At 39.9% G+C, this 16,593-nt stretch overlaps 1 protein-coding gene across 3 annotated transcripts in view; it reads right to left on the minus strand.

Annotated features, from left to right (window-relative positions):
• The window catches only part of LOC146619865 (SH3 and PX domain-containing protein 2A-like), a 61,430-nt gene that overhangs the window by 19,586 nt on the left and 25,251 nt on the right, over positions 1–16,593 (minus strand). For 2 of the 3 annotated variants that reach the window (XM_085369775.1, XM_085369774.1), the window contains exons 6-7: positions 11,911–11,942; positions 3,559–3,687 (exon numbers count right to left, since the gene is read on the minus strand). In XM_085369775.1, coding sequence (XP_085225901.1) covers positions 3,559–3,687; positions 11,911–11,942 — 161 coding nt within the window. Of the gene's footprint in view, positions 1–3,558; positions 3,723–7,702; positions 7,723–11,910; positions 11,943–15,400; positions 15,408–16,593 lie in introns of all 3 variants that reach the window. The other variant, XM_085369776.1, reaches the window with a different exon arrangement.

Genomic DNA, 16,593 nt, shown 5'->3' on the forward strand with positions numbered 1-16,593 from the left:
GTACAGAAAGCTGCATCTGGTCAGACAGAAAAACACACAAACTTGGAAAAGTGAATTTGTAGAAAATGAAATGGCTGGTAATGGACAGATGTAAGGTGAATTATTAATGTGAACCTGGAGGGTTAGCCTTGTATAATTTTGCAGATTGCTCTCTGTTTCTTGAGTCAACTCCAGATAAAGGAGATTTAGCTGATCTGAACACTGAGTCCCTGCTGAGGTTTACCCTGAGATCAGCTTACTTCCAGCCTAAAGACAGGAAGGACAGACAGTATTGTATTAATACGTTTTTTCCATGTGAAGGTTGAGCAGACATCCTGCCCATCTATCATGCCACGCTGAGGGCCAGACCCGTTTAATCTGTGTGTTCAGCCTTTGTGGGCTTTCAGTGAAGCCATCAAACATCACCTGCAGGAATACCCCTGTCACTTTCCAGTCTCTCTGTGAAGCTTTGTCAAACTTTGAATCATTCTTGCCAACAAGTGACTTTCGGAAAAAAATGTCTTGTCTTGTAAGTGAAAGTTAAGGTTTTGTCTGAAATTCCTCTAACCCCGCCCTGCCTATATAAGCCCGGTGAAGCAGCAGAGACACAAAACATACTGTACATAGGTGGTGCCAGGGGGTCTTTGGGGAGATGGAGGGATGCTGTAAGTCGATCTTTTCACAGCAGACAGACATTCCTGGAGTTCATGTGGCAAACCGTAATTCACAAATGCTAATCTACCCTTAGAAGAGAGACGTTAAAAGCTGATGGTATCCACATAGAGAAATTGTCAACACAGAACTGAGGGCAACACGCTTAGCACAATAATTATGATATTTCCAGAAGCGTCTGCAAATTATTTTTCCTTTCCTACGTCGCCCTTTAAAAGGCAAAGTTTAAACCGCTGAATACAGAGCAACTGAACTGACCAACAAGCCTGCTAGCTTAGCTTTGGTTAACATCTCTCCAATATAGTGTAAACTGAGGAGGCATCCTGGAGGATCCATTAAGCCATTATATTGAACCAACCTCTCTGAACCACTAACTTTGGCAGGAAATTGCTTTTTCCATTTTCTCTCCGAGTTTCTCCCTGCACTATTCTCTTCTCCTGAGCCAGCATCTCCCCCTGGCAAACTCTCATAAAAAAGACAAATAAAATAGCTGCACAAAGAGTGAGGACAAAAAATTATTAAACTTTAACAATCATTTTCTAAGAAAGCTTTTGTTTTCCTGCATCTGTGTTAGTAAATAGTATTATTCAAGAGAACTGAATCAGTGGGCCACCTTGCTGATTTACCACACACTGCACCCACTTCAAACACCCCAAAAAACAGCCGACAGTATAAACTACTGTACCAACTGAAACAACGACCACAACACAAACTATATCATCAAGCCAGGGCGACGGAAAATACTTGCTTGGCTTGGGATAGCAGGTTGGAAAAGTGGAGAAAGCGGAGCTCACTTATAGGGCTGACCTAGATTCAGTGCCCCGTCAGAGGCATACATTATCTAATCCAAGGTAAGGGAAAGTCGATAACTGCACTGGGCAGGAGTCACAGCCAATGTCTATGGTGCAGTAGCTTTAACAGCAGGACTTTGGTTGACGTTACTGGGTGAATGGCAGAAACAATACAAAGCTGCACTTTTCCATTTCTAGATCTGGCTCTATTATAAGCTCATGCTGTTGCACCTTTAGATGCTGATATAAAATTAGATGGCAAAGTTTTCTACTCACTGCATCCAAGACTCTACAGGGGGACTCATGCGGCTTTAAATCTGCCCAGATTGAAAATCCATACAGCCCTTTTATCATAACAAATACACCAGACACTTTTAGTACCTCTAACTCAGCAAATTCACTACATAGAGCTGTAATACACAGATCAATCTGTCAGAAGCTATTAAAGGGTTTGTACTTATACTGCAAGGGAATGGATGCTAAATCAAATGAACTCTGAAATCTTCTTAGCACACACCTGGTCTTGTTAGTGCTGGCAGAGGGACACAGAGTGATGTCACCCAGCCAAATGGAGCAGAGTTAGCCAGCTTCCACTGGAAAGGTGTTGATATTTCAGCCTAAACGCTAGCAGTGCTGCTGGAAACAGTCTCCACAGCAAATTGTAAGGAACGCGGGTTATACTTCTGTGATCTCTGTGGAAGTGTCAGTGTATAATAAAACTGTCAAATAGCCTTCAGATGTGTTTTCAAAAGCCTGCCGTCTACTATTTTGCTTTCTAGAAACTCATAAGAAATCCATCTAACCAGAGATGAATGAATGAGCTGAAGTGAAAGTGGCAGCAAAATATAGCCTGCTTCAGAGATGAGAGGCAAGCAAAGCAATAATAACATGAAACAAAGTTAGAGCAATAACACGGAAACCTGGAAATCATAAATCTGCAATGAGATGTGCATGAGTTTCACATGGATCAACAGTGCACAGTGGTCAGCTGAAAGACAAAAGTGAAGGGGCCCATAATAAAAACAGGACCATGCACTTGAAATTCATGGAGAAAAGCACTCGTATAAGGCCCCCAATAAAAGGACTTCAAGGTGGTGGAATATCCGCCTCACAGTGGCTCCCCATTGGGTTGAAATCCTACCGGAGCAGAGAATGAAAACAAATACATGAACCCAAAGGCAGGACACATGACACTTCAAAGTGATCCTACTCTGTGGACCTTTTTCCTTAAGGCCACTGTGGCAATCACACCCACAGTGGAACCTAAATCCAGTTGCCTTCCCTTCACTATTTCCTCCTCCATCTCTCTTTTGCCATCCTCCCGCTGAAGAACACATGAGTCTGATTACTGTTTTACTGTCTCAGCACACCATTAAAGCTGGACGTCAGACCCTGTTACCAGGTTTATTTCTCTCCAGTCCCTCCTCTGCTTCATGTGGCAAATTCAGACACGTGCTTAGACCTGGCATCGTTGATATTTGAGCATATTTAGGACACATGTTTAAATTTGTGATATTATTTGTAATCCATTTCATATGTATAAATTATATACTTCATTAGGTCCTACTGTCTTCTTCAACCTACGATAAAACAGTCCTGGGAGTACTACAGAATAATCACTGACTAACGTGAGACTGTGCTTTATGTTGGCATTAAAGATTCAGTATTGTCAAACTAAATTACATATACCCTAAATTTGTAATCTTGGCCCTGTCTGCTAGCTCTTCCAAGAGGTTAAACAGCTGACTAAGGACTCTCTGCAGCTGGCATTTGTAAATCCAGCATGTCTTGCTGGCTTTCCATTAAAGTGAGGTGGAATAATTAATATGAGTCTGGAAGACATTCCTCTTGCTAGAGGCAACATTCTGGCCCTCAGCCTAAACCAACAGTGGGAAAAAACAGGGCTGACTGCAGGCCAAAGCGAGCCTCCAGATGGGGGCTGAGCAACAGCTAGCAGGCTTCGGACAAAGAAGGTGAAAGAGTCGAGATACAGAAAAGGGCAGAGTGTTCGAGGAACTATATGACTGAATACTGAATGTTTGTGTTTTACATACACATAGCATGCGTGCTGTTTTTTCTTGCTCAATACTGTTGTGCATCTGTTTTGATTACTCACCACTCTCACTCTTTTCAATGACATCGACCACCTCGCCTGCTTGAAGACTGATTTCTGCAGGCTCTTGTTTTTCGTAATTGGCCACCACCACATACTGTTCCAGAAGCATGGGGTCCGAAGCATCCAGACCTGGGGTTGATGGAAAAAAACATGCTGTCAGCCAGCTGCCAGCCATAGGTCCACGAGAACGACTGTTGGGCACTCGTTGTGCCATAGGCCACTTTGTTTGTAGAGCTTAGCCAATCACAATATTCACGAGGTTCAGTGCATCTTCCCCAAAGTCTAGCCATAGAGCTGCATGTCCCTCCAGCCCAACATCAGGGGCAAAGGAGACAGTCTAGAAAAAAAGAACCTCCCACCAAGAAGTAAAGGATCAGACATTCAAGTGCAGAAAATCCATTCTGTTTTACTAAAGGGACTTTATCCGTTTTCTCCAACAAAGCTGACTCCCAGTCAGTAGATACACATAGACACATGAACACAGTGGAAAGGCTCGCAGCAACGGGAAAGCAAAAGGAGGTGTAGAAGTGACAGAAAAGTGAGCTAAAGCCAGCTGAGGACAGGACAGTAGAGTGGGAGAAAGAAATGGTTTCCCTTGGAAAATAAACCATCTGCTAAAAAGCCTCCTTCTCTTCAGTTGGGGCTGGAACTGGGGGAAGAGTAGGGGGGTTGTGTACGCCAATCATAAGAGTCGGCATAAGGGGCCTTAAATAGAACCAGATGAAGGGGCTGGAGCTGTGCTCAGAGGGATGGCCCTCTGTCTCCTTGAAACACTAGAGCTCTGACTACAGCGTGCAACCCAGCCAATGGAAATCTTCCTCTGTGTACTTAACTGAGTTAACCATATAAGCGCCAGCAGTGACTTAGATTTGTTGATTTGGTTTGCACTCGTTTCCTAACTGGGTCAACATCTCACCAGATTTTGGTTCATTAACTAACACCAGCACAGCTTTCTCAAGTAGCAAACATGTGTTTTCATTCGTGAAGGTATTTAAAGAAGGCATCGTACATAACCGACAACCCGCAACATTTTTTGGTTCCCGCTTTACATAACTGAGTCCGGCTGAAGCCTTAATCGGGAACAATCTCTGAAACAAGCATCCCTGAATGGACTAAAGCAGATCTAACAAGTGTCAGCTGGAATCTAGTCACAAGCCAGCGACACTGAGCTCAAACATTAACAAGACCTTCTGTTGATCACCGAGTTCAAAGCTGTGTGGACACAGGAGGAGCTTCTGTGTGCACACTAGATTATATCTGTTTACTCTATTACTGCAGTTGCAACAGATGTTTACTTTAATGGTGGTTTAATATCAGCAAAATACCAACAAACTTCCTGGAGATCCTCATCTCTTCGTGGGCACACTGGTCCAACTTCTAACTAACTGCCATCAGTAGGGTTAGTTTAACAGAAACAGCCAAGCACATACAAATAAAAGCCTTTTTATGGGGTAATCACAGTTCCTGGAAAGAGCAACTCGGTTTGTATCCTGATGATGGAAAATAAGAAAAGTTCAGTGTGATAAATGGAAGATTTGAGCCTTAGATAAGGAATGATTGAGAAGGTTCGGATTAAGCTGCCATTTCTCTAAAGAGCTCACCTGGCTACAGTCCCGCAGACTAGAGATTAACATTTCTCTAAATCTGGATAATATTTCACATTCAATTCAGGGACTGCACTTGAAATGTCAAGGAGCTAATAACTCACATAGATGAACTCAGCACCATTAGCAACTCACATGATGAAACTGCCAAAGAGTCTGACACTGGATTACTGTGGTCGGGCTGCGGTTTATGAAGCTTCACGTTATTTATGCAAGATGTTTTGTCAGACCACAAAATTGGGTGCAGAAACAATGGAAGGAATATTATATAAATATTGCCTTTTTAGTCTTCACTGTATAATATGACAGTAGTTACTTTGGTACAGCAGGCAGAGTTATTTATTTTGACACTATTAATAGAAAAGTGTTGTTAAATGGTTTGTTTTAACTCACAGGTCAATTAACTCTCTATGAGGATATGTGAGCAATTACTGCGTACTGGGTAAGTGAGTAATTTCAAGTCTATAATTTCGCCTGTATTTATGGAATATCTCCAACTATATATGTTTTCTATCATGTTTCATATCTGTCAAATATCACAAATTTTGTAGACTGGAGAAAATGTTAAAACATGAGGACAATTTAAATGTTTCCAGGCATCATCCCTGTGCTCGGTCTGTCCAGATTTTAAAATGTATTAGCATGCATAACTTTTACCAAGTGTAATTTAAAATAGCTTTAATAAACAGCAATGCCATAGACTCATTCTGTTGATTTAGCTACTGCTGGTTGTGAAATAAAACACTGACCTGTGTGGAACCCGCCTCCAAATATCTTCAAACTTGGACATTGTTTTATCAAAGAAAAAGAAAACAGAGGGCTCATTTGTCAACAATGCATTTTCAAGACAGATGAAAATAATACTCAGGTCATGAGCTCATAAAACTCTGTGTCAAAAGACGTAAATGTAACCTTCTTTAGCACACAATTAGCAGCTGCTGCGAGAAAACCGTAAATCTGTGACCTGAGTGACTAAAGACTCTGTCAGTAAAGTCAACAGGCCTGAAAAACAAAAACTAATATTTCATCCTCTTTCAGGAAATGAAATGTTTTGCAACAGCAGGAAGACAGAGCAAGAAGAACATGTGTGTGGGGGAAAAAAAGCAGACTTGAACAGGATAAGCCTAATTTCGAAACAGTGTACGAAATGTGAATCATACAAACTGTGTACAAAACAGTGTTTCAGACAACACAGTGAAACATAGTGATCATAACAACTAAAATATATACATAGTATATGCAAAAGAAAGGCAGCTGCAGAGTGTATGAACACTACTCACAACAAACACTGCTGAAAAAGAAAATATATTTAAATGTTTTAATCAATAGCTAAAAGTAATCCTGCCCCTGTAGTATCTGTAATATCCTGAGAGCTCACCTGATCAGGTTTATATCTTTGTGAATGTGTATGTATAAGTGGAGGAAACCAGAAAGAACAAACTTGTTCCTCTAAACAAAAAGCATAACCAACCCCAGAACCAACATACACTGCAGCATGGCTAACTATTTTTCATTAGGCTGAACTATTTTGCACAATAAATAGGCTACATTTAAAAAGTATCATTTCACTGTATTTATTTTAGTCTTTTAAAATGTGTGTCTACGTGCAGAAACATTATCTAACACGTTATGCATGTTATGCCATATTAACTTGTTAATGATTGTCACATTACTGTTAAGTTGCCCAGAATGTGCTTTATTTTCTGTTGTGTTAAATTAGAAGTGACACTGTGAGTGAACTTAATTGATTGGTTAGTGCGTCAGAAGAGCTACAAGTGTGAAAACTGTCTTGTTACCATAGACAGTACAAAACATGGACGTAGCATCCAGATCAGAAAAATGAAGCTAGCATGAAGTTTGTTAAATCCACCTTCTATCTGAAAGCCACCAGATGGCGATAGTTGTAGTTGAAAAAAAGGATTTCTGGTATTATATAAGTTTATGAAAAAAACAGTTGGCTCGACCTCTGTACACGTTTTATTTTTATGGGCGAGCCATCATTTACAAAATAAGTCTATTTTGTAAACTTGGTTCATATAGTGTTTTAAAACTGAGGATTGTGTCTGGTACAGTGTGCACACTGTGCGATTTCCCTGTCAGACCTACTGCTGCTCGTCACAACCGGAAACGTCAATCTTGAGGCATCTTTTATGCTGTAAATGCTTTTTACATTAGGTCAAGTTTGACATAAAATCGTTCTTTTACTGAATATTTTTAAGTTACATCAGTTTAATTCCAAGGAAAGGGAGGCAAATGAATGCCAATTTATATAAACTAAGAGGAATTAAACTGGAAATGTATTTAATTTTTATTGACATTTATTTGTTTAAATAAAGTAAGCTAACTCCCAGTCCTATAGTTTTAGTTTAGTTAACTCATTCAGGTGTTACAGTTGGGAGGTGTGTGTATATGTATTTTCTTGTGTACCCTGCATGACCAGTAACGACCAAAAGCATTTATGAGCTTTGAAAAGTATTTCTTCTCGGCTTCCATCAGATATTAACCACTCGGTGTTTATCTCTCCTCTCTCCTATTTATACACGTGCTTCCTGCTCCCACCCTTCCACTCCCAAATGTCCCAACTCCATTCAACCCCCAACTCCACCCCCATTCTTCCGTCATCAGCTCCATCCAGGAATGATGACAGTTTGGAACTTTGCAATAATTCATCACCAACAGGAGGAAGCCAGAGAGTCTAGTCTACTCATTCTTTTTTTCCCTAAAAAACGGTTTTCAGGCTTTTCAAGCTTTTTGCTTGGTAACATGGTTGGCACAGGTCGTTATATTTTAGTGCCACATTTCTAACCCTGGGGTATCTTTGTAAGAGCAGAACCGTGTTGAGAAGATTTGGCAAAGTGCAGTGCCTTTGTTTGGCTCATCAGCAGCAGATGTGCAGCTGGATTAGAAAGGGACACAGAACTGCTGTTCAATGTAGTACAGATGTACTCATGTCATTGAATCAGTATGTGGCCCTAAGGGAAAAGAGGCAGACCACAAATAAATAGTACAGAAACATTCACCCAAATCATCTCAGTTAGACAGCCTTCACATTTCAGTTAGAAACTGCTGAATAGCTTCATCATCCTCACTTTTGCCTGCTGATTCTCGCAGTAAAGCGTAGCTCTGCAGTATAAAACTATTGGAGTTCCAAATATCTCATGATCCACTTGGTAAACACTGAAAGTCACGGTATGTTTATATTTGCTACACGGGTTTCTGCTTTTGAAAAAAATTGAATGAAAACTACAGAGCTGATGATCTGGAGGAATCAAACATATTTTTTGGGGGGGGGGTTACTTCACTCTGTGTTGTTGCCTTTTTTGGCACAAAGCTACATTTCTTGAAAAACAAGTGCACAAAAACAAGTGCTGATCATTGGAAAATATGAAATCACTGCCAGGCTGTGTATCATGTGAGCCGCATCTTTGTCCACATACGCATGATAACAACAGAACAGGGACCCACTCATAAAAACACTGCTCTACAGCACTACTAGAGGCAGTGTAAAACAACCCACAGTGCACCTTTAACTTCACTGGATGTTGCTGATATGAAAAAAAAGAGACTGGAATCAGATTCAAACCGCTAATTTAATGAGCGAGACTCCTCCACTTCATCAGGTTTTCCAGTAGAAAATCTGACGCCTGCACCACCGAACAAACAGAACGTAAGAAAAAAGAAACATAATGGATCCTCGGTTTTACTTACACAAAATCCTAATAAAAAATATGCATTTGCAATTTTTTTCCTCAACAGTATAGTCTTTGAAGAACTGTCACTAGTCATCTCTTATCAGAAACCGTGCATCCTGTACTGTATCTGTTCTGTGCTGCAGGGGCCAGAGTTCAGGAGAAACGGAAAAAAAATTCTACACCAAACCTAGAAATCTGTGCATGAAATGAGCTGTTATATGACAACAACTAATAAAAAAAAACATCTGTTTGATCGACATTTGATTTAAACCTTAACACATTTCATGTACTGCTTGACTCATAATTATGTACGACTGAACAAAAATGCCCAGTATTCAATAGCTTGTCATTGACAGGGAAGCTTGCTGAAGCAGCGTACGGCTGTTAAAGTGGTTTGGAAGTCCTCATTTGCCTTAATGATTTCCTATGCCAGTTTAAAAATCACATCCATCTGCAAACACAAACAAACACACGGCCCTCTTGACCCACCCACCATCTGACTTGTTACCAGATTCCTTCCAACACGCGCACGCGTACACCCATGCATACTACATGTAGTATGTAAACTCCCTCACAGACACAACCTCATCCACACATATGCACCCCCGTAGGTCCTGAGAGACCTGCAGCTCAAATAAAGACAGCAAGTCTGCACACATAAACACACTCACTGGGCCTTTGCGCAGCACTGACATGGTTTCCACTTGCCACGTAAACCTCCTCTCCTCTCCAGCTGCTTTTCACATGCACTACACCCTCGAGCGCGCCATTTCTTTCTTTCCTACTCAATTTCTATCTGTCTTCTGGTCAGCCAGCTCTCTTTCTGAACGCACATAAATACTAAATCTTTTAAGCTCCTGAACTTCGGCATCCTATGAGCACAGTAAGCAGCAGTTGATCCTGTTTCCTTTAGAGGTTCGCTTCTGACAGTGTGTCTCTTCACCTAACAGTGATTCATGCTGACCAGCTGAGTATCGGCAGTCAGCCCTGACAAATCCATTATATGCTAAAAAAAAATGGCATGGCTTTCTTTGAATCTCGTGTAGATTGTTGCAAGGCTATGATGCAGAATCAATCACTGCTTCGATCTTGCAGGGCTCCAGAAGCGTGAGTCATAAACAAGAAATGAGATGTGGGTCTGAATTTTACTGAAAACACATGACAGATGAGATCCCCAGTTTATATAACACAATTTCCTTTCACTACACTTCTTTTCACTACCCCCCATCTAGTATCAGCTCTACCAAAAAACACAAAAAGAGAAGAAGAACATTTTTTTAAATCCCAACACAGCAAATGATGACAGAACTGTCACGAAGCCAAAGATGATAACAAAACAAAAGTGAATGATCATCTGTGAGTGTGCTGTTCCTGTTTTCTTCTCTTCCCAGGTAAACAGCGTTCCAAATCAAACCTCTAATCGCTCAAAGTTTTGTGGTGAGGGGTTACATTCTCTGTTTTAGGCAGGGGATCAGTAAACTCTTAAGGGAAACCTGCAACGTGTAATTATGGAATACATAAGCTGCAGCTACAGCAGAAATTCACCACAGACTCACTGCACTTATCTGCTGTCCTGCTTTGAAAGAGAAATATCCATCTTTAACCACTAATGTCCAGCATGGGGACTATACTGGGGGGCTTCAAGATCAAGTATGGGGAGCTTAAAACAGTATGAATAACAAACCAGCATACGTACCAGATATAAAGTGTATTATTGTGCTTTGATTAATAAGACTTGAACCCAAAAAAATGTTTAAAATAAGAACAAATACATGCATATAATAAAGTCTGCAAAACAGATCAATTTTAGATCTAACTAAATTATTCAAAATAAAAAGGACAGCTACTACATGATAAAACTTTCCAGGCAACTGATATGAATATAACTGGAAGCCAATCTAATATCTTGCACAGACTGAATGCAGGCAACACGCACAGACACACACAGCTGAAATACGACAATTTTTTCCATTCCAGTATGTAGCTGGAATTCACTGTTACATAAAGCCTCAATACCGTGGAACGCATAATGAAATTAGGCTGGGGTCTTATTTCGTTTGGTGACAATTCCAGTGCAGCTTTTCCTCAGAGTGGATCACCCACAGAAAATTAACTTCCTAGGAGCTTTTATAGCCCAGCTATGCCGTATGTAACTGCGGCAGACTGCAGGAAGGGATTGCCAAAGCAACTTTACATCTGATTGCAGGACGAACGTGTAATTTGTAACGCGTGCGGGTATTCTGAGACTTCGAGCACGCAAGTGGATGCATGCACAAGAACTGGATAGCTGTTCACTAAAACTCCTCTCATGCTTTTCCTGCCACCTCCTACGCTCGTATCCCCATGCTCAGCTGAGTCACTCAGCACTCTAACACACAAAATATTAATGCAACGGCCTATTCTGGCAATGCAAATGCAGAGGCACAGACAGGTGGTCTCGCCCACATTACACTGTTTTCCTGACCATTTAATAATACCACAGGATTGTTTATGGCACCAGAGTCACACTCATGGCGGACAGTTTGGAAAAAAGAAAACAACACATAATTCACAGCAGCACAACCAGAAATGTACATGTTATTTATTTAATAGTTTTATTTCTAAACTGCCCCAAACAGTTATCTTCATAACCAGCTAATCTGCAACTTATTTTCTTGATTAATTGAGAGATTCCGATTGTTTAGTCTCCAGAGAGGCCTAAAACCAAATATAATCAATTTACTGTCACATGGGGCAATGAAAGGAAGCAAATTCTGCAATTAAAGAAGCAGAAAAAAACATTTAGCATTGCTATCGAAGCTGAAAATATTAATATCATATATTTACTGATATATAAAAATCTTTATCGTCTTACTGAGGTCATCTATCTTCTTAAGCCCCCACAAGAGATATCAATTTTTTTCCATTATCAACAAACACTGATCTCATTTTCAGTTCTGCCTAAGACTCCTTAAGACTTTGACAGGTAGAATTGCAGGAGTTGCCTTTTCTTTTAAATTTAAAGCGGTACAACTTTTTTAAAACCCATGAAAATTAACATAAGGATATTTTCTTACCCGATTTACGTTTGCCAGTGCCTCCACAGTCTCTGCAAAAGAAACAACAGCAGAGCAACATGGTCAGAATGAGTGTGTAAGCAAGAAAGGCCAGAGCATTTATATGACTGGTTACAGCTGAATCTTTGCCCGGGACCATCCAAGTACAGTTGGCACACAAGTATCAGCCAAACCCTCGCTGAGAATGCATGAAGAACTTGACCCACTACCAGTGGGAGGGAGACAGGGTGGGATACGTATGAGTGAGTCGCACAATAAGTGTGTCAAGGACAGCAACAAAGGAACCCATCGGCCCTTTTAGCCAATGTGTGTATATTTCTGTTAAAAAGCCAGATATGTTGTACATGAGGGGAATGCAGCTGCCTCTATTTAACAGAACAGCGTTTATTGACTTTACAACAGTATCATATCCCCCTTTAAGTCCCATTCATCTTAAGATGTGAAAGCATCTTTCTGTTCCGAACTATGAACTGCAGAAAAAAACACTGAAAGGAAGCGAGCTAGTGTCAATGAACCTGCTCTGTGCTTTGACACTCATGAAGGTCACAGAGCAGCGACTATCCCTTCACTGCACCCACGCTTACTGCGCTGCTCTAAAAGCTGAGCTTAATCAGCAGAGATGGGATATTTATGTTTACTTTGTCAAAATACTATATGCACTTTTCCCACTCAGTGTACTGCAACTTGTGAAAACACATGCAAAGTCTACCAAATAGAGTACCAAGCTGCAGGTAACAGCAATAGAAAATTTATGTGTTTAATTTACTCAAGTAAAGCGTTTTTTTCTCTCTTTTTTTAAATGCAGTGCATGCGCTGTTGAATTCGTTAAAATGCTTTCCTGAACTGTTTGTGGTTTCTTTATTTGTACACGTTCTCTCAAAAAAATGAGCGTTGATTTGTGACGGCCACCTCGTATTACAGCAGAACAGGTCATTAGCCTAATTTCCAATTGTCACCGTTGTTCTATTCAGCCTCTTTCACACTGACGGAAATTTGTCATTTAGAGACAGGCAATAAATAAATGATGAATAGTTTTTAATTAATTCATTATAGGTTTGTTGATTCAATTGGAGCACTCACGCTTCATTAATTGCATGCAGGCACACAAGTGATGGTACTTCACATAATTACTCCATTCAGTTTGATGGGAATTTGTTTATAAAGTGGAAATGCATAAACATTTCAGGCCAGACCATTTTAGGAAGTTCGGGCTGAGTGTTATGCCCTGGTTTAGTTAACTTGCAGAGAGAAAACACCGAGGAGAAGTTGAGTTTTGACACAGATGGAAGCAGACACCTGGCTCTATGGAGGGCCAGCAGCAGGACTGGAGCCACAGCCAGTTATGGATATGAGCACATGTTTGGATAAAACCTGTCCAACGTTTGCCAGGTTACAGTCTGTTCATCAATACTCAGTGTTTGATTGAACCAAGTTACCAAAAAAACCCTGCAATTTTCAAAGTAGATTATTTGACACTGCTGTACAAATAAGCTATTTCGCATTTGTTTTACATCTATATAATGAAATAATGTAAAATATATATATATATATTCGTGATAAAATAATATCGGCACAATTTCTCTTTTTCCCCGATGAATGAGCAAAGTAAACACAGATAATTTATGAGACAATTATAATAATGAATTGCTTATACATTAGATTGATTAAAAGATTAAATAATAGACTGACTAAACTGACACTGAAACAAAAAGGCCATGAACTGAATTTCGACGGCGTAAGAAAAATCATTAATCGTTCATCAGCAATATAAATGTCATATCTTTCGATAAGATTGATGAACAGAACAAAAAACAAAGTTAAACTTTTGTGCCAAGCCACATAAACAAAGCTGTGGATTAATTAAAAATGCATAGTCCAACTAACAATGGGAAACTTTAAAACCCCAACTTTATAAGGAAAACACATCTAGGGTCAGAGGTCAGAGGAGAATGGGCAGGCTGCTTTGAGCTCATAGGAAGACAACAGTCACTCAAGTAATCACTCGTCGCCACCAGTCTATGCAGAAGAGCATCTGTAAATGCAAAACCTTGAAGAAGAACAGGGGCAGAAAACTACACAGTGTGCAACTACTGTCTGCTAAGAACTCTAGACGGAGGCTACAATTCTCACAAAAATTGTACAATAGAAATGAGAAACATGTCGCCTGGTCTGATGAGTCTCAATTTCTGCTGCAACATTCAGATAGTAGGGTCAGAATTTAATGTAAATAGCATGTAAAAAGCATGTATCAGCGATTCACACTGCTCATAGTGATGTAGGTCCATTTTCTTTGCACACTTTGGGTGCCTTAGTTGCAGTTGAGAATCCTTTAAATGCTCTATCTCAGCATGCTGACCACGTTCATCTATACAATCTACCGATCTTCTGATGGCTGCTTCAAGCAGAATAACACAAAGCTCAAATTATCCCAAACTGACTCTTGAACCTGACAATGAGTTCACTGCACTCAAACATCCCAAAGGTGTTCCAGCAGAACACCTTTGGGATGTGGTGGAATAGGAGGCTCACAACTTGGATGTGTAGCCAACAAATCTGCAGCAACTGTGTGATGCTATAATTTCAAGGATGGCCAAAATCTAAGGAATATTTCCATCACCTTGATCCTGTGCCACAAAGAACTGAGGCAATTCTGAAGGCAAAAAGGGCTCCAACCCAGTACTAGGGAGATGTGGAAAGTGTGTGTTGTTCCATTGGTTTCAGATTTTCCTATGTGTAAAATTGTTATAGATGTTAAATATTTCTTAATTATTTTAAAGATGTCTTCATTTGTTTTTATTTTGCCAAAATCTGCTTGGGCAGAGATGAAACTGAAACAAGGCGGGGAAGAAAAATGAAGATAAAGGAGACTCTTGACATGCCCTGCTTGCTTGTGACCTGTAGCACAGAGGTGGAGTAATATCTCTCCCAAGAGGAGACTGAGCACACAGTCCTGGCTTTGTGTACTTTCCTCTTATCACCAGTAAAATCTAATAGGTGAGAGGAAGGCAAGGGGAACGAAAATATGTCCAAACACTATTAAAAGTTTAAGACTGTGCTTGTGTATTTAGAGGTAAATTTCAACCTCTAAATACACAAGAAGCTGAAAAATAGTCTTTTCAAGCCATAAAGCTTTAGTTTCATCATTCAGACCAGGACGCACATACAGTGCAGGACACACGCACTAGCACTGAACACATCATTAAAAATTCAAACCCGTGAGAATCCATCTGAAGCTTGAGTTGGGAGTGACCATCTGTTTGCACATAACTGCAAACTCTTTGTAGGTGGGCCTATTACAAAAAAGGAATGTGTAAGATATTAGTGCTCGCATTTTTCATCCAAGCCAGAGGACTGAGGTATCTGCCTTTCTTCAGCACACAGACACTTCTGCACGACCTCAGATTAACCTCTGCAGGAGTAACCTCGAGCTCGAGTCAATGGGTCGACATCATTGAGCAGCAATCCATTACGATAGGGTTGTGATTTGCACATAATCTCTTACTACACCGTTTCTGTGCATATCCTGTAACAAAAAAAAAAAAAGGTGGTGAGGTTGACTCAAATCCTCACAAAGGCACACACACTGCTGCAGTCAACCTCATGCGTACTGGCCCCAATCTCCAGCAAAGCTTGGCTATGATCACACACTGATGTCAGGTTAAAAGAATGTTAGTTTGACTGTGTATCAACCACTAATTACTCTCCTTGTGGTGAAACAATGATGTCGAATTAAGACTTAAGCTGTAAAGAACAACTGCGTTTCATAACTTTTTAAAATCCTTTGCCTTTTGTTGTATTAATCATGTTCTGTATATGCAATCCCAATGTGAGGGCTCACCCTCCAGTTAAGTACAAAAAGCAAGCTGTCATGTGTGTTTTGGCTGAGATTAAGGTTAGGGTTTGGCATGTAACAACTATAATTAAGGTAAAGGAGGTTAGTCAGGACATTTTCTTCCCAAATTGCTTGTGTTTACATCCACATACATATATCAGGAAGAAAGGGGCCACCGATTTTCTACAAAAACATTATATGTTTTGAACTGATGCTGCAAAAGTGATAAGAATTTAAACAAAATTCAACTATTTCACTGTTGAAAATGATTAACCTCCTTCATCTGTCATATGCATAGAAGTGACTAAATGAAGTTAAAGTTAAGATGGAGGACTGACCTTCAAAGTCACACCTTATGGAGGCAATTTTGTTTCTTGCATCGCTGTTAGATTTTCTTTTCCTTTGCCAACAGAGCTTTTGCTCTGAATCATTGTGGATCATTAGCGTCATCTTGATTTTAATGATTTTGTAACTTCTGATACTAATTTCTCTTGGATATGATCGAAATTTGCAAATGTTCCAAAATTCTCATACGAGTAATACTTGGATAATCTGACTGATCTGAATCATAACATCTTAATCCGAATTTGTTTAGAGCTTATGCATAATATAAGCTAAAATATAGTGTGTATGTGTAACATCACTACTGCAGGCTGCTATTGTATTGCATCCCATACATTAACACTGTGATTGTGTCCTCTTGGTGACTTCTTATATTAGAATAGGACCACTTGGTTCAAAAAGAGAAATTTAAAATCAAATATCACTCTCTCTTTATTTTTTATTAACATTTGTTTTGTTAATATTTTAAATGTATGTGATTCTTTTATATAAATGAAAGAACAAATACA

This window comes from Diplotaxodon limnothrissa, linkage group LG13 (assembly GCF_057381915.1).
Source record: "Diplotaxodon limnothrissa isolate DT_005_m linkage group LG13, D_limnothrissa_male_GT1.1, whole genome shotgun sequence".
Classification (NCBI taxonomy): Eukaryota; Metazoa; Chordata; class Actinopteri; order Cichliformes; family Cichlidae; genus Diplotaxodon; species Diplotaxodon limnothrissa.